The 25,798-nt window shown below is 44.3% G+C and overlaps 1 protein-coding gene across 2 annotated transcripts in view; it reads right to left on the bottom strand.

Moving 5' to 3' along the window:
• Positions 1–25,798, bottom strand: part of ITGA9 (integrin subunit alpha 9) — a 173,404-nt gene that overhangs the window by 138,220 nt on the left and 9,386 nt on the right. For both annotated transcript variants that reach the window (XM_088654274.1, XM_088654275.1), the window contains 5 exons: positions 23,118–23,223; positions 21,509–21,603; positions 17,359–17,449; positions 16,252–16,297; positions 6,880–7,034 (listed from right to left, as the gene is read on the bottom strand). In XM_088654274.1, coding sequence (XP_088510400.1) covers positions 6,880–7,034; positions 16,252–16,297; positions 17,359–17,449; positions 21,509–21,603; positions 23,118–23,223 — 493 coding nt within the window. The remainder of the gene's footprint in view (positions 1–6,879; positions 7,035–16,251; positions 16,298–17,358; positions 17,450–21,508; positions 21,604–23,117; positions 23,224–25,798) is intronic.

Here is a 25,798-nt window from a genome sequence, read left to right on the forward strand (position 1 = left end):
CTCCAGAGGCATTAGGTTGGCCTCTGTGAGAAGAGGATGCTGGACGCTGATAAGCCATTGGCCTGATCCAGCAGGCTCTTCTGGATTCTTAACAAGTGCATGTTCAAATAAAGATATCAAAGCTCCAGAGCAGTGTTTTCCAGCTGTTTTTGAACTACAATTCCCATCATCCCTGACCACTGCTAGCTGCTAGCTAAGGATGGTGGGATTTGTAGTCCAAGAACAGCTGGAGACTCAAGTTTAGAAAACAGTGCTTGAGAGCAAGCTTATGCTACTTGTGACCCAATGACTTAAATGCAACCCGCCAGCCATGTAAGCAACAGTGCCATAAACCTGATTTTGCAGCCCACTTGAGGATAAAAAAGTGTGTCAAGCACTCGGCATTCTGCAATACTTGGTAGAGGGCTACATTCAAGTTGCCGGATCTCGAATTCTGCAAGCCTGCTCTAGTGAAAGGTCTGTTGAAGGAAAGAAGTGCATCTTTTAACTTTGGTAAACTACTGTGTGTTAACAGTATAGTTTTGACACAACTGGTTCCCTCGAATTTCAACACTAGTTACTCATAATTTTGCTAAATGGTACCCTAAACGTTTACAATCAGGACTGGCATCAAAGGTTGGCATAGTAAGTCATCTGCCAAGGTCGCCTTGCTCAAGGGATAAGCTAAAGTTAACACCATTATTGCACAGTGTTCATTAACATCCATGAGCTCCACTCCAATATGAAACTTCCTCTGCTGCAAACCAGACACCTTCCAGCATTCCCTGCATTTATAACTGCACTTAACAGTGTACAATCTGATACTTTGATGGCACATCCCATCAAGATAAGAACGTTGATGTAAAAATGGAAAGTACAGATGCTGCAGATTACTAAGAACCACACAACCAAATTGCATATTGTGCATGCGAGAGTAAAAACCAACTCCTGTGCCTTTTAAATGGCTTATTACATATTTTGGCTGCATATTAGATTATTTAGAGGCATGAGAATTATGTGTGCCGCACATCTGGTTTGTTTCCAATCAAAGCAAAGTATTAAAAAAATATTCTATCAAGAGGGAAACTGAAGCAGCTATTAAGAGACCAAGATCAAGAATTGCAGAAATAATCTTCAGCTCGGCTGAGACCCTTTAGACCTAGAAGAATCCAGTAGAGAAGGCCTTCCGATCATGGAAGTAACTGAAGCCTGGAAAGAGGGAGAGGGGTGAGGAGGTGGAAAGGTCACTGTGGTGCAAATGCATGGTTGAGAGTGCCAGAATGGCTCTGGCAAGGGGTGCCCACACCAACCTCCACACCCTGCCTCTTCTTCCTCCCGGTAAGCTGCAGGGATATCCATGCCAGGAAGCCAGGTAACCACCACTGCCCCTGATAGCTGCTTCTGTTTTGACCAGGGATGACTTCTGAATGTTGTTGAACTAAAGCTCCCATCATCCCTGCCAGGGGCTGATGGAAACTGAGCTCAAGCACATCTGAAGGGTCACATGATCCCCATCCCTGCTAGAAGAACTAGTGCCTGAAATTGCTTCTTCCCTCCTCCATCCCCATCCCCTTCCCCTTGTGTGTGACATCTTTTAGGGAAGGGGCTGTTTGACTACAGATCATTGCAAACCGAGAGCCTTTTTCAACTGGCATGATGTAAAAATGCTTCAAATACACAAACCATCCAGTCTGCAGGGGGAGCGTCTATACACCAAATGTCTCACTAAGTTGTGGCAACAAGCCACCCGATGGAGCAGCTTAAAGCACCTTGCACATCGTAGTCGCAGTGAGCACACTGACTCTCAGACGAACAGAAAACTGTCCAGGAGCAATCGACATCCAGCTGTGACCAGGCCACCTCTCAGCAACAGCTGACGTTTTACAATCTCGAGTAGGATATTTCACATCTTTCTCCACTTTGCCTTTTGGCAGACACAACCAATGATGTCAGAAGTGGAAAACTGAAACAGCAAGTCTAACTTGGAGGGGGGGGGAACCAGCTTGCAGATGTCACTAGATTGGTAGTTACCAGCCGACTCGGATCACCCCCTTTGTATGCTGCTCTCTGAGGGGCTTGTGTCTAAGTGAGTTTCAGCTCATAAAGAGTCGCTTCATATAATGCTGTAAGCAGCAGTCTTTTAGAGATTGCTGTTCATGCAAGCGGCAGAACATGCGAGCAACAGACGCATGCAAGCTCACCTGATCTTCTTGTTTAGAGGCTAAAATTCAGGCATAACACTGCTTGCCTTTTCTGTGTTGGACACCCCACCCTGGCTGTACAATACCATCTCTTCTGAGGTACAGCTGGTGCCAACACTGCTTATTTGTGGTACCAACTGAAGAGGCACCTTCTCGGAGGGCTGATATAGTTGAGGCCAACCGCAAATTAACCAAGTGTTTATCTGCTTTGCTATTAAATGTGTGCAGTTTTCATTGTAGTTTTGAAATGTTTGCTTAATGTGCTGTATCATTTCATTGTTTATTGCGTTTCATAGTCTAACCTGCTCTGAGATCATTAATTGCCACTTTCTGCTTGGCTTCTCAAGCAACACTTTAATATGGAATATGGGGGCCAGCCAGAGACTGAACCAAAGTGCCTTGAAGTGCAGGGGTGCTGCAGAAGGTGAAACTTAGGGTGGGGGGGGAGAAGGATGTAGCAACAGCACACACACACACACACACACACACACACAGTTCCACGTACTGCTGCTGCAACTAACTTTGTTTTAGTTGTGAGTTGTTTTCATTCATGTTCATTATAAACAGCCATGAGAGCTGTCAAGGCTGAAAGACCATCTACAAATTCGATTCACAGCACATAAATAAGCAGGAGGATTCCAACTGCCATCATATCAGCTGTCTGTGGGAAGAACTGTGCGATGGAAGACATCTTGAACTGGACTGGACAATGTCATATTCTCTGCTCCTATTTCTGGTGGAAGGGGGAGTACTTTTAGGGTGGGGTTGCTCTCCAAGGCAGCCAGAATCTGTGAAGGCAGAACTACGTAACTATGCTAGCAGAACTAGTGCATCAGCTTGGTTTCCATCTCCTCCCTTCCAATCCCTTTTTCTTCCTGCATTATACTATTTTATTTTATTCTTACTTTTTTCATTCCCCTGCACGCAGAGGCAAACTCTGGCAGATTGAGCAGACAAGACCAATAGTTGGTCCACTGATCAAGGGGGTGGTTTCCGCATGTGCTGTAGAGGGAAGTGAGGGGCAGATGGGGCTCATCAACCTGGGAAGGTAGCCCATATAAGAGAAGGAAAACTCTGATCCTAAATCTCCGTTGCCTTGCAGGATATCTTCAGGCTAAGGAGTGAACCCTACACAAATCTGGAGTGAGATCCGTAAGGTTGTTGGGTGGCACCTTGCACGCCTCCTTCTGGTAACTCCTGCAGCCAAGCTGGTGCCAGATGTATTGCTCTGCTTTCCTTTGGTCCACATCAGTGAGGCTGAGAAGTGGGCTCTTGTTGTCTGGGCAGCACTTTGGTGCTAACAAAGCCGTTTGACTTCACCCCCAGAAGCGCACTCCATTGTCTCTCGAGAGAGAGAGAGAGAGAGAGAGACGGATACTAACAATGCATTTCTTTCATGTTTAAAGCCACCTTGAGCATGGTTTGAACTATGGAAAGGTGGCACACAAATGAAACTGTTTGTATGGCTCTGGGAAGCGGCTAGTGATGTGGAGCATCCCCTCATGAATAATCACATGGGCAATATGACTTTTCTATACTTCAAGCTCAGCTGCCCTGTCATATTGGTAAAATGGATGTCGAACAAGTACAGTGGACCCTCCAGAACTTAATTTGTCCTGGGGGTACACACTTACCCTGAAAAGCCCATATCTGGAGGCGCCGCTTCTGTACATGCGCGAAGCACGCAGAGCGCTTCTGCGAATGCGCGCGCTGCAAAACCCGGAAGTATACACTTCTGGGTTTGCCGCGTTCCTAACTCGAAATTACATTACCCGAAGGTAACGTAACCCGAGGTACCACTGTACCTAGACTTTATTGAAAAACTTGGCTTAAAATATGACTAAACTTTTACGTTAAGCTGGCAGGTGAAGATCAGATCAGTTCAAACCATAATCTGCGAAGACTGAGTTTCTCAAGCATGCCTACATTCATTCAGCCTCACTGATATCTATATCTAATTTTAGCCCACCTGCTATATAGAGCTGGCAATGCTAGAAAGTCACTGTATCTGGTTCTCTCTGAAAGAGAAGTCAATAGGACACACTGCATAGCAACATGCTATTGTTTGCCTGACTGCTTGCTAACGCACGCCCATCTCAGCTATAAATAGACTGGCTAAGATTTTAGCCTTCAACATGTTCCCATAAAGCACATGGAATTTGTACCGTAATTCACAAAATATGCTGCAGAACTAAACAGATAAAAGCAGCCACTAAAACATTCAAGATACTTGCAGCACTATAAAAACAACAACTTTTAAATAGAAAGATTTATGTTTAAACTAACCAGTTAAGAGGCAGGGGCGTACCCAGGATCAAAACTAGGGGGGGGCAAGGCACGGGAGGGGAGGGGCCACAAAGTGGGAACGTGGGCGGGGCTATGGAGAATGATGATGGTGATGATGATGACGCAAGAATAAAAATGAAAATAATAAAAATAACGTATCCTCGCAGCGCCTGGCTCTCCTTCTAGATCCCAGCCCGGCCTCCTCCTCCTCCTCCTCCCTGCCCGGCGCCTTCCTCCTCAAAAGGAAGCCTTTCTGGGGGCGGCGGGTGGCCTTCTCCGCCGACAGAGGCGGCCTGGAAGTGAGCGCTGAGGCAACTCTCTCTTCTCCCTCCGCCAGGGCGTCAGGCTTGGGGCCTCCTCTTCCGTGGGTGCCAGCGATCGCTAAAGATCGCGGCGGCGGCAGCACTCCTGGCGAGCGCGGCGACATCACACCTGGCAGCCGCGGGTGAACCACGCGGTGGAGGGCAGGCGCCCAGGAGCACGGCCGCTGGCAATAACAGACAGCGCTGCAGCGCCGACGGCCCCGCCAGCAAGCCCGGGGCGGAAGCAGCCGCGCTCCCTCCCAGCTCCTGCCGAGCTCCCAAGGAGTGCAGGAGCACTGGCGGCGCACCTGGCAGCCGCAGGTGAAGCATGCAGAGGAGGGAGGCCCAGGGCAGGCGCCCAGGAGCGCGGCCTCTGGCAACCACAGAGACGCCGCAGCGCCGACGGCCCCACCAGCAAGCCCGGGGCGGAAGCAGCCACGCTCCCTCCCAGCTCCTGCCGAGCTCCCAAGGAGCGCGGCAGCGTCAGTGGCGCACCTGGCGGCCGCGGGGAAACCATGCGGTGGAGGGAGGCCGAGGGCAGGCTGTAGCACGGAGCTCGGCCACCTCTCGGGAAGCTGGAGGGCGCAGCGCGGCGGGCGGGAACGCCGAACCCGCGCTCCGCCGGGCTGTGCTCCGCCTCCACCTCTGCCCACCAACCCCGCCGCCCCTGCTTCTAGGTAAGGACAGCTGCCCTCACTTGCCCCGTGCTGGGTACGCCCATGTTAAGAGGAAGATGTGCCATTTTCACACAACCTTAAAGGAAGATTTCAGGGGAATGTTGAAAAACACAAGGCATAAATCCAGGCTTGTTCCAAGAATGCCTTTGGTTTTATGGGGTCTCTTAAGAAGAGCTGGAATAAATCTACTGGTCTTCCGGTTTTCAATAATAATTTAAAAATCATCACACATAAGTAACTCCTCAGAAATTTACCAGAAAAGGCTCTTGCTACTATAAAGGTAAAGGTAAAGGTACCCCTGACCATTAGGTTGAGTCTTGGACGACTCTGGGGTTGTGTGCTCATCTTGCTCTATAGGCCGAGGGAGCCAGTGTTTGTCTGCAGACAGCTTCCGGGTCATGTGGCCAGCATGACTAAGCCGCTTCTTGTGAACCAGAGCAGTGCACGAAAACGCTGTTTACCTTCCCGCCGGAGCAGTACCTATTTATCTACTTGCACTTCGACGTGCTTTTGAACTGCTAGGTGGACAGGAGCTGGGACCGAACAACGGGAGCTCACCCCATCGTGGGGATTCGAACTGCCGACCTTCCGATTGGCAAGCCCTAGGCTCTGTGGTTTAGACCACAGTGCCACCCGCGTCCCAGCTTGCTACTTTAAAATCCCACAAAAACCTTGATCCATGTTGATCTTAGTCTTTGCATTAACTCAGAGCTATTGTATCTAAAGAAATGTGCATGCACACGCAAGCTCATACCAATGACGAACTTAGTTGGTCTCTAAGGTGCTGCTGGAAGGAATTTTTTTATTTTGTTTGGAGAATAAACTGGCAACCATGAAATCCTCAGTTCCAATCTCATCTTTTCCATGAACTCATGGCCTTAGGTAAGCCATTGAGTCTCACTTGCATCTGCAGTTTTGTAATTATACTGTCCTCTCAAAGTTGCTGTAAGGATTACTGACATAACATATGTGAAATATTTAAAACATGCTGTGTGAAGTAACAAGTGGACCCTACAACAAAATGTTGCAGCGTATGCTAGGGCTGTGCATTGGATTTGGAAGTATCATGGGGTGAAGCAGGAAGCCTGGAAGGTATTTTGGGCAAAGCAGAGTGTCTATGAACTGACATGAGTTGAAGTGGAGTCTGTCAAGTGCTTTGTGGCACCACAGCACTAAATACAATAAAGAAAATACAACATACTGTACATTTGTTTGCTGAAAGCAAAATTAATGTCTAAGTTTACAATAACGAAGGCTGGGTGATGAAAGAAGGGACAGCAAACACCAAAAGGTGGAGAAACATCGAGGGGGGGCTGCAATGGGACTGACAGGTCTAGTTTGTGAATTTATGAGGACAGAAACAACATAAATAACATTTTACAAACATCAGTTTAGAAATTATAAACAGCAATGGATGCCAAGATAATAGTTTACCTATCGTTCCTGGAACGTGTTTGCCTCTGAAACTAAAGCAGGCTGTGACATTTAGGCAGTTCACCGGCTGCAAGTCATCGTGGCACTGAGGAGCTGTGATGTCAATGGAAGCTGGCAGGAAAATGGAGATGTCCATAGTAATGACAGGCCTGGATCTTAAAACAACAACAACAACAAAAGTATTATTTTCGTAATAGTTAGTGGAGTGAAATGGCTTCAGAAACTGACCTATGGGTGAGAAGTCTATAGACGTCTACCTCAAGTCACCTTAGGCAAGCCTTCTGTCCCAGCTCCCCATTTGCAACACAAGAATAAAACTACAGAACTACATTGCAGACCGGTTGAAACAATGACTGAGATAATGTACAAACACCCAAAAGCACTATATAAATGCTAACAAGCTTGCGCAAAGCTCCTCTGGAATGTCCTTGTTCACAAAAGCTTCTCTGTGCCTCTTATTTTATCTCAGATTGCCTCTATTCTTTTTTTTTAATATATGGCATGATTTGCATGCAATAACTGTAGTGTTCTGCTGGGTGCTGTTCCGTATGAAGAACCATCAGTGTGGAGTGCCTCCACAAGTGGTTGCAGCAAACTTAACCTTATCATTATCCCTGTCCGTTTGGAAGAAGTCTATTGTGCCGGCATGATTAAATATCTGCAACCATGTATGAGCCTCTTCACACAGCTTCCCATGCAGAATGGTCCCTGCAAAGTTCTGTTTTCTAGATGTTCCTGTACTAAGAATACTAACTTGTTTGGTGTTCTCCTTCCTCAACTGCTAAAGCTTTTGTAAAGTTAGAGAAAAAAGCAGGGCGTGCTCCCTTGTACTGTGTTTTAGGACTGCATTCTTAGAAGTGGCTTTGTAGAGCCATCAGTCACAGCCACCAAACCAGAGGACGTAGTCAACAAAACACAAAAAAGGAGATTGCCCCATAAGAACTGAACCCCCCCCCGAACCTCATAGGCAAAGCTGGAATCAAGTCTTCAGAAGTACGATACAAAATTAGAGCAGTCCAGTTTTCAAAATACACAGGATTGTTAACAATTGTAGTTCAAGATACGCAATATTCATATGAACAGCCTTGGTTAATTTGATTCCTGCCAAGCAACAACTAGATCTGGAAGTTCACAAAATTCAATGAAGACCTAATCTGTTTATGGGAAACAGTCCCCAGGGAAAATGATAGCCCCATTAGTACCCAGACCCTGTAATTATCCAGGGATGAGTTTGACATCATTTGACACCACTGTCCCTCCAGAGCATTTAGCAGTCACCACTGCCATTTGAAAAAATCACGTTATGTTTACTAATATTTTCTCATTGTCAGCCGTCTTGGTGGCCTGCTGTGAAGATGAAAAACAGGACATAAATAAGGTAAATATTTTTTTAAAAAAAACAAGTAGCTCAGATATCTCAGTGGGCATCCTGAGCCTTGTGAGAAACCATCAAACCAGCTGCCCCCAAAACTCACACTTTTTTGTACATCAAGACGGTATGAACAGCCGTGTCAAGAAATAGCCATGCCTTCGCAAAAGGACTGTAAATAACAACAATCAAGGTGTGTATCAAAATATAACAGCATCAACTGAGCTCCTCGGAGCAACTTGTTTTGCTGACTTAGAGCTGTCCATGGTTCTGACATATCCAGATTTTAACAAACAAACAAACAAATTGTAACTAGGTAATCTAACAAATAACCTTCTTTAGACACTTCAAACATAATGTGGCCATTCGGCATTTGCTTTGTACTTGTTGAAGAGCAGCACCAGTGCTCTCTGCTATCTTTCTGAGCTGCATTTCTGAAAGTTGCAAAGATTGCTCTTATGACAGTGCACACATACAATTTAACTGGGGGTGGGGGTGGGTGGGTGTTTTAAAAAAAGTCCTTTACCATCCTTAAAATCTCACAAGATTACTTTTAGAAAATGATTTTGTGTGTGTAAGCTGAAATCAAAATCTCTTTCTTTTAAACAGGGCCGAGATGAGCAGTTTAATGCCAACTGAAATATGTATATTGCCAGAAAAAGGGGGGGGGAATAAATGGAATGAATAGAAACTGTTTTGTGTGCGTGTGTGTAAACACACACATACATGTACACACACACACGTAATATGTGTGTGCTGTAAGATCTGTGTAAGGTTTACCAAATGGAATGGAGAATATCTGCCTAACCTCACTTTGACCCAGACTCTGCCCGATCCCTGCTGCCAACAAAACCAGCACCTGCTCCTGTGTCTCTGTGACTGCCTGCCACCACCTGCTGCCACCACCTTTCCTTCCTCGTGGTTCCAGCCAATCTGCTGAAAACTTCACTCAACACCCCTGAGGCCTAGCCATCCACAACAGGACACAGTCATTTCCTGAAGAACACACGTCCAGTAATCCCCACTCCCCACCCCATTCCAGGTTAGGACAGAATTGCAAAAAAGCAATTCTGTATTCATCCTTAATACCAGTGGCTGGGACACACAAGCAGGGAGAACACGGCTGCACTTAGGCACTGCTTGCAGGCTTCCCATCATGGGCATGTGGTTGGGCAGGAAGAGAACAGGATACAGTGGTAGCTCTACTTAGGAATAACTCTACTTACGAATGTTTCTACTTACGAATGGAGCTCCGTCCACCATCTTGGATGCGGTTTAGATAGGATTTTTTCTACTTACGAATTTTTAGATAGGGTTGCTTCTACTTACGAATTTTTTCTCCCAATGCATTCCTATGGGATTCAACTCACAAATTTTTTCGACTTACAAATGTGTGTTCGGAACGCATTAAATTCGTAAGTAGAGGTACCACTGTACCAGACTAGATGGGTTTCTGGTCTGCTCCAGCATGCTTCTACATGTGCTTGTGCTTATTTTTTCAAAGCCCCTCAAAATACTTGTAGACGCAACGCATGCATGTCAATTTCTCTCATCACTTGACAACTTGTAGGTGAATGTGTGGACTTGCTCCCTTGAAAATGATAAAGCTCGACGCAAGGTGAGTTGACATGAAAGCATTGGTTAATCTGTAATGGCTCGTTCAGAAAGTAGTATCTTCTATAGCAGGGGTGAGGAGCTTGAGACATAGAGCCCGAATGCGGGGGGGGGGGGTCAGGACTCTCTGTCTGGCTCCTTGGACTCTCCTCAGGTCACGGTCACACCTCTTTTTCCCAGGCCACACCTTGCAGTAGCCTTGTTTCCCACACTCCTAGAATGGACTTCCGTGGAACTCTGGTAATGGCTCTTACTTGCCTAAATGGATACAGAGGGATGTCTGAGAGTGCAAAGGAACTAGCCTACCATTCTCCTGCTCACTTTTGCCTCTGGCCTTTGCCTAGCACTGGCCTGTGGCCCTCAGAAGGAAATGCGCCCCTTGGGCTTGCAATGGTTTCCCATTCCTGTTCAGAGAATTCGTCGCCCAAGTTGCGTAAACTGAAGGAAGAGGTTCTTCTACGGTGTGGTGAAAAGGAATGGGTTCAGCGAGGCTCATTGCTGGTCTCCTCCCAGGAAATGTCACTAACATATGAGAGAGCGATTAAAAGAATAGCCTGAGGTGACACAGTGCCTCAGCAAGGGATTTTGCTCAGGAAGGAGGGAAGTCCAGGCAGCTGTTTTGCCTGATGGGGCATAAAGCCCTTTTGCTTCCTTCCTTTTCTCTCCAGCTCCTCATTCCCACCCCCCTCAACTCTTTCACAGAGCACCAAGGGAGACTTGCTTTCCTGTTGGAGGACAAGCAGTCGACTGGGGATTTGGGGAGAGGTTCTGCCACTTCAGGAAATGGCCTTCGTGGTCCCAGAGGCAGGTTCCTGCCCCCAGAAGAATCCCCCTTCTTCCTGAAAGGGGGAAAGAACCTGCAAAGAGGGGAGAAAAATCAACCCAGCTGATCTCCCACTGAGTTGTAAGATGCAACAAGCATATTATGCATCCATGGTTGTCAACAGAGACATGCATGGCTAATTCCTAGCATCATGAACTTAGACTTACAGGCTTCCTTTGAGAACCAAAGCATGATTGTCTCCTGGCTTCCCTCTTGCAAATTATGACCAAAAGCTTTGCATTTCTGCAGCACAAGCCTGACTTGTTGCTAGGGCTGTTGCAAGTTGAAAAAGAGTTCAGTCATATGGCTTTTATGGCCTTGCACTGGTTTTCTGTGCCACATGACGCTGGGGGTTGGTTGTGGGATCAAAGAGCCCATTCATGCACTAAGAACTGCCCAAATTCAGAGTCTGAGTGACAGCTTCACGTTTCCCTAAAACATCATCAGTCCAGTGACCAGGGATAAAAATGGCAGAAATTGTTTTATTTTCAAATTTATTTTCTATGCTATCACACCAAATTGTTCTAATGTTTTGCCGATTGGTTTTCCATAAAATGTATTTGAACTGCTTTATTAGACTGTGGCAACACCCTGCAATGAAGGGCAGGGTGTAAAATTTATAAATAAACAAATACCATCCAAGCATATCTGCTGCATGCCGATAAAGCCATCTGTGAAATCAGAAAGTTGCAGCCAAGTATGGGAAACTTCTGACCTTCCAGAAACTGCTGGACTGCAACTGCCATCATCCCTAGCCATTGGCCATGCTTGCTGCGGCTGATGGGAGTTGTAGTCCAGTACCATCTGAAGGGACAAAAGTTCCCTATATTTGCTCTAGACTCATTTATGGGAAATACAGTGGACTATTGCCTATTGAACCCAAGTGTAGAAGTGGCCTCCATTATATTAGTTCCCATTATTATTATTATTATTATTATTATTATTATTATTATTACCCCACCCATCTGGATGGGTTTCCCCAGCCACTCTGGTTGGCTCCCAACAGAATATTAAAAACACGATCAAACATCAAACATTAAAAACTTCCCTAAACAGGGGTGCCTTCAGATACCATCCTTGTCTTTAAAGATTTCTAGAAAAGAAAATTATCTATTTTCACAAGGTGCTCGTTCCAAGCCTTGCAGAAGAAACTTATTCTTAACCAAGAACCATAATACTGGTTCCTCTGATAGTAAACACAGAATCAGAACCAAAATGTGGCCACGGTGAAGCAAGGGGAAAGGATTAGCATATTTGTGGGAATCTTGAGGTTTCCAAAAGGGCAGTTTGGTATTTTAAAAAATGCCTAAGAGGCTGACTAGCTGTCCATTGCATCCTCAGTAACTATGGAATGCTGAGTGCCAGCTGGAAAAGAAGGCCAGTTATCTCTCCTCCTTGGAAATGGCAGGCAGGCAGGACCCTGAACAAGGGGAGGCAGATTCATTAAGGCAGGGGTGAGCAAACTTTTTCAGCAGGGGACCGGTCCACTGTCCCTCAGACCTTGTGTGGGGCCGGACTATATTTGGGGGGGGGGTGATGCAAGAGCACCACGAGCCCCGGTAGCTGCTTACCTGTGTCTTGCAAGCAGCAGGGGCTGGTGGTGGCTGCGGCAGAGGGACAATAAGCAGTGCATGAAAGGGCTCCGGAGAAGGGCTGCTTTAAATGGCGGCCGCTCAAGCACTGCTGCTGTTACTGGCACCAACAAAGCCAATAATAATAATAATAATAATAATAATAATAATAATAATAATTTATTATTTATACCCCGCCCATCTGGCCGGGTTCCCCCAGCCACTCTGGGCGGCTTCCAACAAAACACTAAAATACAGAAATCCATCAAACATTAAAAGCTTCCCTAAACAGGGTTGCCTTGAGATGCCTTCTAAAGGTCTGGTAATTGTTGTTCTCTTTGACCTCTAGTGGGAGGGCATTCCACAGGGTGGGCGCCACTACCGAGAAGGCCCTCTGCCTGGTTCCCTGTAGGCAGGGCGGGGAGAATCCAGGAGGAGGGAGGGAAGAGGCGCCTCTGCCACTGCTGCCACCGCCGTGTGAGGGAGAGGGAGGGAGAGAGAAGGAATGCACATGCTGGCAATCAACGCAACGATTCCTGGACCATCCACGGGCCGGATCCAGAAGGCAATTGGGCCTGATCTGGCCCGCAGGCCTTAGTTTGCCAACCCATGCATTAAGGCCAAACTGTCTGCCTTCAGTCAGATCGTGCCTGCCTGCCATCTTACGTAAAATAAGTCAGAGATGGCTCTGCCTGTCATTGTCATTGGCTCTGGCTCTGGCTCCACCAACAGTTGGGTCTCCTGCCCTACTAGTCCAAATGGGCACCAGTCGCCTTTTAGGAGGAAGGATTTTGCAGCATTTTGTTGCAGATTCCACTTGTGGCTTTCTGTTGCCTGGCTGGACGCATGCTAACCATTATTGTAACTGGTCAGCAGCTTGACACCTGCTACAATATTATGAGAGGGGCTAGTTTTCTCAACCCAGTGCTCATTTCATCTAGCCAATGTAATACCACAGCACCAGAACCTCAGAAGGCAAGCATCCATAACTTATTGTTGTGCTATTATGATAAAGTGCACAATTTAGGGCAATTTCTGGAATTCTCTAAAACCCTCCCCAAACCATATTTTCTATGACGTGCCCTTTTGTCTGCAGGCAGACAGGGAATAGAACAATTAATTTTCTTAGGCTGCTTATTGACCCATATACTAAGCGCAATAAACTGCCCATGGTTTACCAGGCTGATAGTTGCTCACATCAATCAATCAATCATAATAATAATAATAGTAGTAGTAGTAGTAGTATTTGTACCATCCATCTGCTGGCTGGGTATAAATGAGTATGTGCACCCTTTGAGAGTCCCCATCACTCCCCCCAAATCAAAGCAGCTTCACCAAAAGCTTTTAATATCACTTGGCAGAATGCGTGCTGCTTTTGGCAAAGAAACTTTACAGGACTTTTTGAGGGGCGTGTGGGCTGGGGAGGAGGCTTGCGACTTTACCCTAATCTTAATCCAAACAGCAAATGCAGCACACTCCCTGACAGCCGGTAGCTGCAACTCATCAGCCACACCACATGTGTCGCTTGCAATGCACAGATCTCTAAAGAAATAAACAGAGGCTGTTGTGGCGGGTGGATTCTGGTTGCTGCGGGAACCTGCAGAGCCAGTACCGGATCTGCCCTTCACAGAAATGCAGTAAGACACCGAGAAATGGATACAGCAGCATGGATGCCTATAAAGTTAAGGTTTTTGTTACTTCTGGTTTTTCCTAGACCAGCAGTACATGGAGATCCACGTTGCTTGCGTTTTATGAACTTGTCATGGCATATCAAGGTGGCAACGCTTATGTTCCCCCGCCTGAGTGTTGCAACACAAACTTGGTACAGTGGTACCTTGGTTTAAGAACAGCTTAGTTTATGAACAATTTGGATTAAAAATGCTGCAAACCCGGAAGTAGGTGTTTTGGTTTGTGAACTTTGCCTTGGAAGCAGAACATGTTGAGTGTGTTCCATTTGTAAATTGAGTCCCCCGCTGCTTTGGGAAAGCACGCCTTGGTTTAAGAACGCTTTGGTTTAAGAATGGACTTCCGGAACAGATTAAGTTCATAAACGAAGGTACCACTGTATATGGGAAATATCCCAGGAAAGGCAAGTGTCCTTCCCCATAATGTACTCTCCCAAGCACAACACGGGAAGCCAATTGTGCAGACTAGTTGCCCTTGCTGGAACCATCTTCATCATCTGCATTACTACATGCACTGGCAGGTAAAGAAGAGCAGCGATGAAGCAAAATCGGGTAGCAGGTGATGCTGGGGACCCGACTGGAGAGCCACTGCCACTCATAGCTGCCAGCGCTTGGACTAGACAGACCGACGGTCCAACTGCTTGTACAAGGAAGCTTCACAGGTTCTGCTCAAGAAGGCATGGAGAAGGAAAGACAGGGCTGTCTCACAACACAATGGTACACACAACTGGAAAAAAATATTCTGGCACTCTCCATGCCCTATAATACCAAAAGATGGGGGGGGAGGATAGGGAGAGGGAGGATAGGGGGAGGGAAAGAGAGAGAAGCAACTCTCAGCTACCTCCATGGCCATGAAAAGAATTAGCTGGAGGAGGAATGTGGTGGAGCAGAGCAACAATTCAGGTGTAAAAGGCCCTTTTCCAGTACGTTGGAAAATACATTAGTTAGCCAGTGATGCTTCTCATGGGAAGCACACAAGAAGGGCATGGTAGAGGCAGCCACTCCTTGTTTCTTTTCTCCAGCATCTGCCAAAACAGAGGAATACTGCCTCTGAATATGGAGGTTCCATTTCAGCTATTGTGGCTAGGCAAGGGGAGGAAATGGGGAACTGCCTTGAAATATTGTCCATGGCGCAGCTATATAGCAGAAACCATTTCTACATGCCTCCAAAAACATGACATCTGTTTGCAATAGAAAGGTATAAAAAAAGGGAGGAAACCGTAAAACAAGTACAAAGGGGTGCCTAATTGAACGAAGGATGCCCATAATTGTGTTTGTTCTAAGTTGCCTTTTGATTGGTGCTGATATACTAATGAGCAGCCCTATAAAACAGCAAAAGAAAAACCCAGAGCTTCTCATTTTTCCACCATTTATTATCAGACTTCTTTGTTCATTTCATGGGCATGTTACTCCAGCTGTTTCCTCTAACCAGATCATCTACACACCACCTCTCTCTCTCTCTCTCTCTCTCTCTCTCTCTCTCTCTCTCTCTCTCTCTCTCGAGCCTTTTCAGCAGATCACAACAGTTACAAATCAAAACACCATTGCTATCTTCCCTAATTTTGCAGTCGCAAACTGGCAATTTAACTAAACAATATCATACAATTTCCCAAACAGTTGCACATGCATCTCCTGTAGCAATATAAAGAGAGGAAGTACTGAGGTTGCTCTGATAACCTGCTATGCTCTTTCAACACTTTGCCACTATTTATTGACAACTGCTGACATTGCTGCATCTAAGTGAACAGCACCTAAAATCCTGAGTATCATTCATTCAGTTCTACAGTGCTCTTTAGGAGCTCAAATAAATCAATACTATGGTGCTCCGAGAGCTTAAACAAATCAATGAAAGAGCATTACCAGCACTGCTTCCCTGTCGGCCAGAAGCATAAACAAGGGGAGTTATGACCGTGTGTGAAATGTAGCAATGTAGCATATAGATCTAATGCTCAACAGTATAGCGGTGCTTCGACTGGAGCGATCATGAAAAGAATCCCTCACCAGAGCCAATGCTAAGGACAGTTTAACACCATTTGTAGCTGCTGCGCACACAGTGTTGTTCCCGTACAACCACTTGAGCATACTGTAGAAATATTAACCTGCAGTTGCTGCTATTATTAGTGCTTGGCTGTTTTGCTAATGGGTATAAATACTCGTTATAGCCAATGTCCAAAAAGTAAAAATGGTTGCACATGCAAGACTCAGTGGCAATATCTTCTCAAGATAACCTGGAAGAGGAACAGCAAGAAACTGCAAGATGCACAGAGATTGATTAACCTTATTAACGGGAAGGCGGTAAATTGACCTCACCTTAGAAGAATCACATTGTTTGACATAAAGGCTCCTATCGTCACATCTGGAAATAAGAGAAAACATTTAGAGAAATTTGCACAGGTGCGCAGCATCCACATACAAAACATACTACAGTTGTTAAAAACAAATCTCTCCCCACTTGCAATGTAATATTCCCAGTTAATATATTCTGCCATTAATATCTTGCCTCTCACCTTGGTCTACACATCCAAAAGAAACAGACATAATCAGGGTACCCAGGGGAAAGGATTATTTACTGCTGCTCAGATCTGTTCCAAAGGAAATAATTTAGTCCGACTACATACATACATACAGTGGTACCTCGGTTTAAGTACACGATTGGTTCCGGAAGTCTGTACTTAACCTGAAGCGTACTTAACCTGAAGCAAACTTTCCCACTGAAAGTAATGGAAAGTGGATTAATCTGTTCCAGACAGTCCGCGTAGTACTTAAACTGAAGCATACTTAACCTGAAGCGAACTTTCCCATTGAAAGTAATGGAAAGTGGATTAATCTGTTCCAGACGGGTCCGCGGAGTACTCAACCTGAAGCGTACTTAACCCAAAGTATGAGTGTAATTGGTTCTGGAAGTCCGTACTTAACCTGAAGCGAACTTTCCCACTGAAAGTAATGGAAAGTGGATTAATCCGTTCCAGACAGGTCCGTGGAGTACTTAAACTGAAAATACTCAAACCGAAGCGTACTTAAACTGAGGTATGACTGTACATACATACATACATACATACATACATACATACATACATACATACATATAAATACATACTCTGAAACATGTGGACATTTAAAAAAGAAGAAGAAGGAAACAAAAGGGAATTGGGTATATACACAAAATTGGTCCTTCCTTCCTTTTTCCTTTTATTTCCCAGCTTTCCTCCAAGCTACTCAAGATGGTATACATTGTTTCCCCCCTCCATATTATATCACAACAATCCTGTGAGGTAAGTTAGGCTTAGTTAGCGATATGTACATTCTCCCCTTCATATTTTTTCTATTCCTATGATCTTTTCATTCGTATTATCTATTCTTCCATTCCATTTCATCTGTTTGTTTATATCTTCTTCTTCACCAGTATTACAAACCTACCTGGATAGCCATTTCCATCCATGTCAACTCCTCCGGAAATGGACTGGCCAAACATCTGTAACATTGGGCTTACTCTCCTCCCAGGTATCCTCTGCAATAGACAGCATAGAACTGGAATCAATGGAACCAAGAAAAACATAGCATTGATGTTGCTTACAATCCGTTGGATTCAGTGGCAAAGCTCAATGATTTTCATGGAATGGGAATCCATGAGCTGGGAACCACATGTCCATTCAGGTCTCACTGTTAACCAGGGGAAATTTAAAAAAGAAGAGGGGGGGCATGCAAGGTTTTCCAGCTCTTTTGAATTCTCACACACTGGATCTAATTCACCAAGGTTACACCTCATCTGTTCAAAGCTATTCCTGTTTGAGGCAACATGTAAGCAATGACAGTGGGTATTTTTCAAGAAAAAAGGCTCTATCCACATGCTCCTTAGCACATTGTTCATTCTTCTGAACCACCTGTGTGAGAATTCACCACTATCCGCCCCCCAAAAGTATAATGTGCAATTCTACTAGTGACTCCCTCAGTCAGTTTCAACAGAGTAATATTGAGGGGAAAGAACACCAGATTCCTGCTTTGAGTGGGTGATTTGTGAGATCTCCTAATAAGATTTCAACTCAAGAGCAAGGTCTCCAATCCCTAACAGCACTGTTGGTCCAATACCCATAAGGCAGTTGTCAACTGACCCTCTGCTAGCCCATTTAACAGATGGATAGGTTCATGGAGCCCTTAGCACAGACCATGCAGGAAAACACTGTAAAATACCCCACTGAACACGACACCACTTTTGGAGACGGGGGTGCAATTATTGTCCTGTACTTTCAGTTTAGTGCTAAAGCATCAATCTGGCTGGATGCAAAGCTCCCAGGTGGACAAGCTCTTAATGGGTTAGAAAAAAGAAATAAAATGGGCGGTAATACTGACCGACTGTCAGCTGGGAAATTAATAGAAAACAACGAATATCTAAAAGCTTAAAGGAAAGCACTCTAAAACTTCTTCACTTAAAAAAGTAATGAAGAAAACTTTCCCACTCTTGGACCTGATAACACTAAGGCAACTGAAAGCAGCTGAACTCCTCAAATTACATTTACACAAGAGAATGTGGCTAGGCTTTTGCGGGGGGTCCCTGTTAGGGTGGCAAACCAGGGCTATGGATATCCCACAGACATCTGCAGGCTATTAGGGTATAAAGATTGCAATATAATGCTACACAGCTTTGAGAGCTGAGGACTGAACCAAAGGCCCTGAAACCTAGCTTGATAATATTTATCTAGCATACACATTTATCTGCAAACCAATTAAAAGTGCTTCATCTGTATCCAAATCTTGCTGCAGCAGAGGTAAAACTCAGGCAATCAAAATGAAATGGGGGGGGGGAGTATCTCACTGTAAACAAATGATCATTCTCTTCCAACATAGATTGTATATGTATGTGTGTGTATGTTTTTTAATGCAAGGCATCTGGATGGTTCAGAGTTCCAGTAATAGGACACAAAGCCTTTCGCTCCAAGGTTACTGGTTCAAATAGAGGCCAGGTAGACAGACACTACAAATTAAACATATGAAACAGCTTGATGGATTTGTAGCCAAATGACCTTCAGCCCTCTTCCTTGAGGACAAGGCATAGCACTAAAACATGGCAGAGAGAGAGAGAGAGAGAGAGAGAGAGAGAGAGAGAGAGAGAGAGAGAGAGAGAGAAGGAAAAGTAATGGAAACTAGCTGGCAAGAGCACATCCTGAAGAAGATCACAAAAGCTGAAGACTAATCTGGTCAGAGACAGCAGTCAACTTCACTGTTTTCTATGATTAAGCTGTCTCCTTCTGAAATGCCTATATTACCTCAAATATGTAAAAATTAAGAAATAACATCTATCTGTCCAAATCTGGACGTCCTCAACCAAAATGCCATTTTGCATTTCAGTCTGTTCAGTAATTTCCCATCTTTTCACTGTGCAGAGAAGAGTCATTCACGTGCCACAATTTATCACTTATAAAAATTATCATAAAAATGATTTCGTTTGCATTTTCTTTAGTAAAAAGTTAATGTATACTTCAAAAAAGTCAGCAAATAGCTGAACTAATCACTCACAGCCTGCTCTAAGCATCTCAAATGCAACCACTGAAACTCTTGACTTAGCATCCTGCACGAGCTCCCGCCCAGCAACAAAACAAAATATTTAGACCAGAACTTTAAAACAGTTGAAAGTTGAAAAAACAAGCCTGATTTCTTTTTGTCTTTGAAAAAGCAAAAACTTGCCACTATCCAGGCTAGAACAAAAAGCTCACTCTGCGGTCTACTGGTGCATTTGTGTCCTAAATCATTGCAGGAGGTAGGGCTGACTAAATCTTTGAAATATACAGTACATTATTAATTCTCCACTGATTGACTCCACTGAAGTCAACAGAAGGTGCCTGGTCCTTCTTTGTTTTTTTTGTTTTTTAAAAAAAACCCAATTTTATTAAGAATATTAGAAAAAGTCTGGTGTTAAGCAGCTTGCAGATTTGGTGCATTTGAAGAAGCATTTATATTTTTCTTATTGGAATACAGTCCCAAAAACACTTTAAGGGGAAACATCCTTCCTAATTTTGTTCTGCTGTTTAGGCAGCAGAACCCAAAGCTGTCCTCCTGATCCACGAGAAAAAATTTCTAAGAGCACATCTACAACTATAAGCTTAATGAACTTAAAACCTGCACAATTGCCCTGGCTAACAACCAAGGAAGAGGGAAATATCAAAGGGTCCAGAGAGCTCAGAGAGCTCTAACAAAGCATCTTTATCACCAAAACAAAACACTACCAGGGAGCATTGGGGGGGAGGGGGGGACAACGACGACGACCCATTACAGTTAAAACTAGTTTCAAGACAACTGAAATTTGTGCTGAATACATTCCCTGAACCTGAACCTGAACCTTTGGGGGCTGCCGAAGACTCATCCCCCGCAAAGTATCATTTCACTATCCCTGTGATTTTCGTTCTAATGCCTCTTGCTTTTCACCTACAATGTGTGCCCACCCCCGACACTCGACAAACATTGGTGGCATGCAAATGACAACTTCTGCCTCCTGCCTCACATTAATAAGAAATGTTTAAAAAATAAAAAATATTAATAAAAAGTATTAAGCCATCAAATTTCTTCCCATGGCAATGGAATAGACCCATTCCACTCTGCCCCAAGAGACACCTCAAGTATGGCATGAGAGCACCACCACACACATGGCCAAGCATGTAAGGACCACATTTGTGCATTCAGTTGTTCCTCAAAAACAACAGTGTGGGGAGGAGGGGTAGAATCATCTGGATAAGATAATCACATGGCCATCTTTAGGATGTCATTTCTCTGAGGGGAGCGATAGGTGGGGGAAAGTGTGATGAACCCCACAGGACAGCTTCTATTTCTCAAGCATCCTCTCTCTCTCTCTCTCTCTCTCTCTCTCTCTCTCTCTCTCTCTCTCTCTCTCTCTCTAGCTGCTAGCTAAAATTACAACGTGATGAGACATTGCAGAGCATGGTCCCTGTTGTGACAATGCTAATGGTGGCAGCCTACCTAAGCAAAAGTACCTCAGGCACAGACATGTGCTGTGTGGACCAACAAATGATATCACATTCGTCACATTAACCATGCAAGAACTCAGCCCCACATTATATAGTTGTTGTCTATCCAGTGGCTGGTTGCTGAAGAAATGATGCTTTTGAATTATGGTGCTGGAGGAGACTCTTGAGAGTCCCATGGACTGCAAGAAGATCAAACCTATCCATTCTGAAGGAAATCAGCCCTGAGTGCTCACTGGAAGGACAGATCCTGAAACTGAGGCTCCAATACTTTGGCCACCTCATGAGAAGAGAAGACTCCCTGGAAAAGACCCTGATGTTGGGAAAGATTGAGGGCACTAGGAGAAGGGGACGACAGAGGACGAGATGGTTGGACAGTGTTCTCGAAGCCACCAACATGAGTCTGACCAAACTGCGGGAGGCAGTGGAAGACAGGAGTGCCGGGTGTGCTCTGGTCCATGGGGTCACGAAGAGTCGGACACAACTAAACGACTAAACAACAACAACATCCAGTGGCATTTATATCTGCCCCAACTCCCCTTATATATCCTGCCATGTTTCTACATAACCTATGGTGTCACTTGCCCAACGCTTACCATAGAATATTGAGGTATGATGCCCCCCATGGATCCATGGTAGATATAGACTGATCCAACGTAGTCATCTTCTTTAGGAGCACCAATGGCAACATCTAGGCAAGACAACGTGAGACAGTGGAAATGGGAAAGAGCCCCTTTCAATTTTTATTTTTTAAGACTCTTGCCGCAACAAACTATCTTCATCATAAAGATGAAAGCCACTCAATCAGCAGCTGCCTGGCTTATAAGGGAAAAAAAGTCGCCTCATTTAATGAACTGATTTTAAAATAAAACCCTCAAAATGCATATTTACATTGCTTCTAATAAGAAACATCTGTTTGGGTTCCACAAATAATACCAGCCATGCGCAAGGGGAATCACGGCAAGCCTTTGCATGATTTATGTATCTTAAGGGAGAGATCTGGCATTGTACATGAAGCCACCATTGGCACAGAGAACACAAGCCACCCACCATGAAGCCACTCCATGGCAGATCCACTGAAAAATCCACTCCTAATGCCAGCTTTCTAAAGCCTTGATATGATGCAAGTTGGGATGGATTGCTCAACTCTAAAGCACTGAGAGGAGTTTGAAAGAAAGCAACACAGATGGGTGGCAGGCAATGTGTCTAGGCCAAGGCCTCCCCCCAAAATGACATTATATCCAGATGAATTATGGCACTGCTGTTTTAAGTAAGTTGTAAGTTGCTCCAAATTGTTTTTAATGCTGGATTCTAAATTTTTGTAACCTACCCTGAGACCTTGGGATGAAGGGAAGCTAATAAATTAAATTAATAAAAATAATAATAATGCTGGAACATCAACACTTTCAAAATTTGCTTATAATTAGAGCTGCTGCAACCTTTAGTCCACAGATAAGCCAGCTAGTTTTAGTTAATTAATAGCAGAAACCAACTTGAAACCAGCAAGGGCAAATTTTAACTGGATTTTGTGAGGCTCGGTGTAATTTTTCCAGACTGTTTTCATTCTGGTGTGTTACTGTAATTGGGAGTATAAAAATGTTGACAACGGACCTTTCTTTCCAACAGCAAGTGCCCTTTGTTTATTAAGGCTGATTTGTAGGTATTTGAATAGGAATAGTTTACTCTGTCAGTAACTTCAGCAACATTCTGAACAACAAGTAACTTCAGTGACACAGTATGGAAAAACCAGTGTGAAACAAATGTAGTTTACTCGCCATTGCATTGGCAGTGAGGATACACAGAGGGAAAGTGCTTTCCTGTTGGAATAAATTTGTCCCACAGATACAATGGCACCCTAAAATAGTAACTTCTCACACTTCCTTGCAGATCCCAGACAGGCACCCCTAGCAGAACTAGGAAAGATCAGAGAACTGACAAGAAGGAGGTAATTGCTTCAACATCCCTTCCATGAAGCACCATAACTGGTAAAATCACTTGCTTGGATTAGAAACTAGATCTGTCAGCCACACACACAAAAAACCTCTCTGGGGGAGAAAGTGTGCCTTCAAAGATGAAGAATTATCTGGGTGGGACGGGTTTGAAGCATACACATTTCTGAAGCACTCCATAGCAGGTCCCTGCCTCAGTGCTCCAGAGAGACCCAGCACCAACCCAGAGCCCAGGTGCAAAAGAAAACACACTGACCTGGGAATCCATCTTCATCCATATCTCCCAGGGAGGCAATACTTTCCCCAAAGTGTGCGTTGTAGGCATTGTCACCATTCAGAACAAGTTGCTCTTCCATGACTCCCTAGCAAACAGGAAATAGGACAGGCTAAGAAAAACAGAGCAAGTGTTGAGAGATGTGCTAGAGCATGCTCATGCACATGTTCACCAGGAAGCATCTGGAGCATGTCCTAACCAAATTTCAAGTTGGCAACGCTAAACCTGGGCATTATATAGAGGAAATGCTGTAAATTGAAAAGGCACTTAATTGCTTCTGAAAAGGAAGCGGCTAGCCAGGATGACAGAGCAACGACCGATTAGTGGCCAACTATAATATTTCAAAAAGAAATCTTAGATAAGTAAAATCATGCACTCGAGACAGTGCAAAAGTTCCAAACAATTGAACAACTAAGCCGGTGAGGTTAATTATGTTCCGTTCCAAAGAATGGCCAAGAAGAACTATTGTAATAGCATAGACTCAGTCTGTGCAGCAAAACTCCCATGTGATAATAATGAGGTCTGCAGCACTTGAGTAAATTAATGTGTTGGAATAATTTGTTAAAACGTTTCGATTGCCTAAAAAAAGTGCTTCCAGGTAATCAGCCAGCAGGTTTTAAACCATTCTTAACAAACTTCTTATAAAAATGGAGCTAGCAAGTGTTGTCTTAGAAGGGCCATTCCCTCCTGTATGAAAAGGACAAGATGCAAAGCCACCAAGGGGTTACATGTGTGGGCTGCGTGTGGAATTATCTGGTTCTTTGGACTTGACTTGCACATTTACCAACAGCATTGGCTCTATGAGCACATTACTGCAGCAATCAGTTCCATCTTTCATAGGGGGAAAAAATGCCATGCTTTGGAGTCTGTTATTTTGGGGTGGAGCAAAGCAAAAGAATCTTAAAAGACGAAGAAACCACTTTACATAGGAATAGGTTTACATTAGAATATAGTTGGGTTAGATATAAGAGGGTGACCAAAAAGAACAAAAATGTTTTTTTCTTTTTAAAACCCTACCAAAGCTCCCACAAAAATGCTGATATGTTTTTCATGCTTTTATGTCCATTTCTGCCATCTACCCTACACCTCAGGTGCAGGAGACTTATTTCCATAAGGAAACCAAACACTTTTGTTTAAACCCAGCTCCGTGTCTATCTCAAGGGTTCTTTCCCATGTTTTTCGTGAAGGTAGGGACTGGTTTCTGGAAACTGCAATCAAATCTTTTGGGAGGTCTTCAGAAAGCTGCTGACATAAAGAAAATCCTATATAATGAATCTGTAACAAAAACAATGAGGTGAAAGTAAAGTTTTATTGTGTTTTTCTTTTCTTCTGCACTGAGAGCAAGGTACAGTTTCATGAGGCTTGCCCTGAGGCTCCACATGTGGTACAATGATGCTTGTGTGCAAAGTGACTTTGCTATGGAACATGTGGAGGGAGTGAAAGTAATTTGGACTGCGGCAAATCAGAATCAACCCGAGTGGCCCTTGCATTCATAACACATTGGCAAATCTAGAACACACTTTCTAATAAGATTAATTTCAATAAAGCCTCACAGGGAAATTACTAGTAAATACATGTTTAGAGACGGGCACTAGGGACTATTAATGCAAAATGTTTTTCCAGGATTCACAGAACCCAGAAGATAATATTTCAATTCATTATTGTGAGGACCCCAGTTTTCTTGAGTGTTCTCTGTCACCTTGCTTCCTGACTATGTGCCTCACAACTACTGAGAAGATATGGGTTCAAATCCCTGCTCAAACATGAAGGGTGCTCGATTGCCTTGGACAATCTCTTATCCAGCCCTGTTACAGAAGGTTGTTGTCAAGATGAAAAGGAGGCAACTCACTATACTCCACACCCTAAACTCCTCTGAGGAAAGGCTCACAGTTTTAAAAAGTTTAAAAAGGGGGGAACACTAAGGTTGAGTATAATTTGTAGATGATTTGTAGATGAGAGAGTGAAGTCTGGAAGTTCCGGAAAACTAGAATTTTGTGATCCAAACAGGAATGGAATGTTGTGATTGAAACAAGGATCTCTAAAACCCAATGCTTTTAGTTGGACTTTCATCAAGATTATTTTATCCAATCCAAAAAGGTCTTTCCATTTACGACTTTCTGGAGGACGTTGCATTTCTGGTGCTGTAATTCTAAATCTTCATGTTTTTACTATACCTCTTCAACTATCTGAAGAAAGACACAAAGTTACATCATGCCATTGTGACTGTTTCACCGCAACTGACCTAAGTAGCCATGGTTTGTGATTCGAATTGCGAGAAAGGAGAGCGCCAATAGCATTTATTTAGGGAGAAAGGAGACATTTTTCATAAACAAAAGTGTCTCTGAGAGAGCCCATGTGGCTCGTGTTCCTTCCAAACAAGTCGCGGTCATTTCAGAGTACAGGAAGCTTATGTTGATTATTTCCCTAGGCTACTGTTGGGTCACGGTGGTTGTGCAATGGGCAATTTTGCAACCAAGAGTCCAGTGATTTCTTTTCCTAGGAACACTGACACTGTATAGGGTTTTCAAAGCAATCAAAATGAGAGTCAGTTCTTGCAGCTGCTTTTCAAATGGGTTCAACTCTCACAACTTACCTTCAATTACACATTTAAAAACAAAATCATGCTTCTTTCTCCCAGATAATGCAAAGGCTGGTCTTAAGAG

This window comes from Zootoca vivipara, chromosome 11 (genome assembly GCF_965207765.1).
Source record: "Zootoca vivipara chromosome 11, rZooViv2.hap1.1, whole genome shotgun sequence".
Lineage (NCBI taxonomy): Eukaryota > Metazoa > Chordata > Lepidosauria > Squamata > Lacertidae > Zootoca > Zootoca vivipara.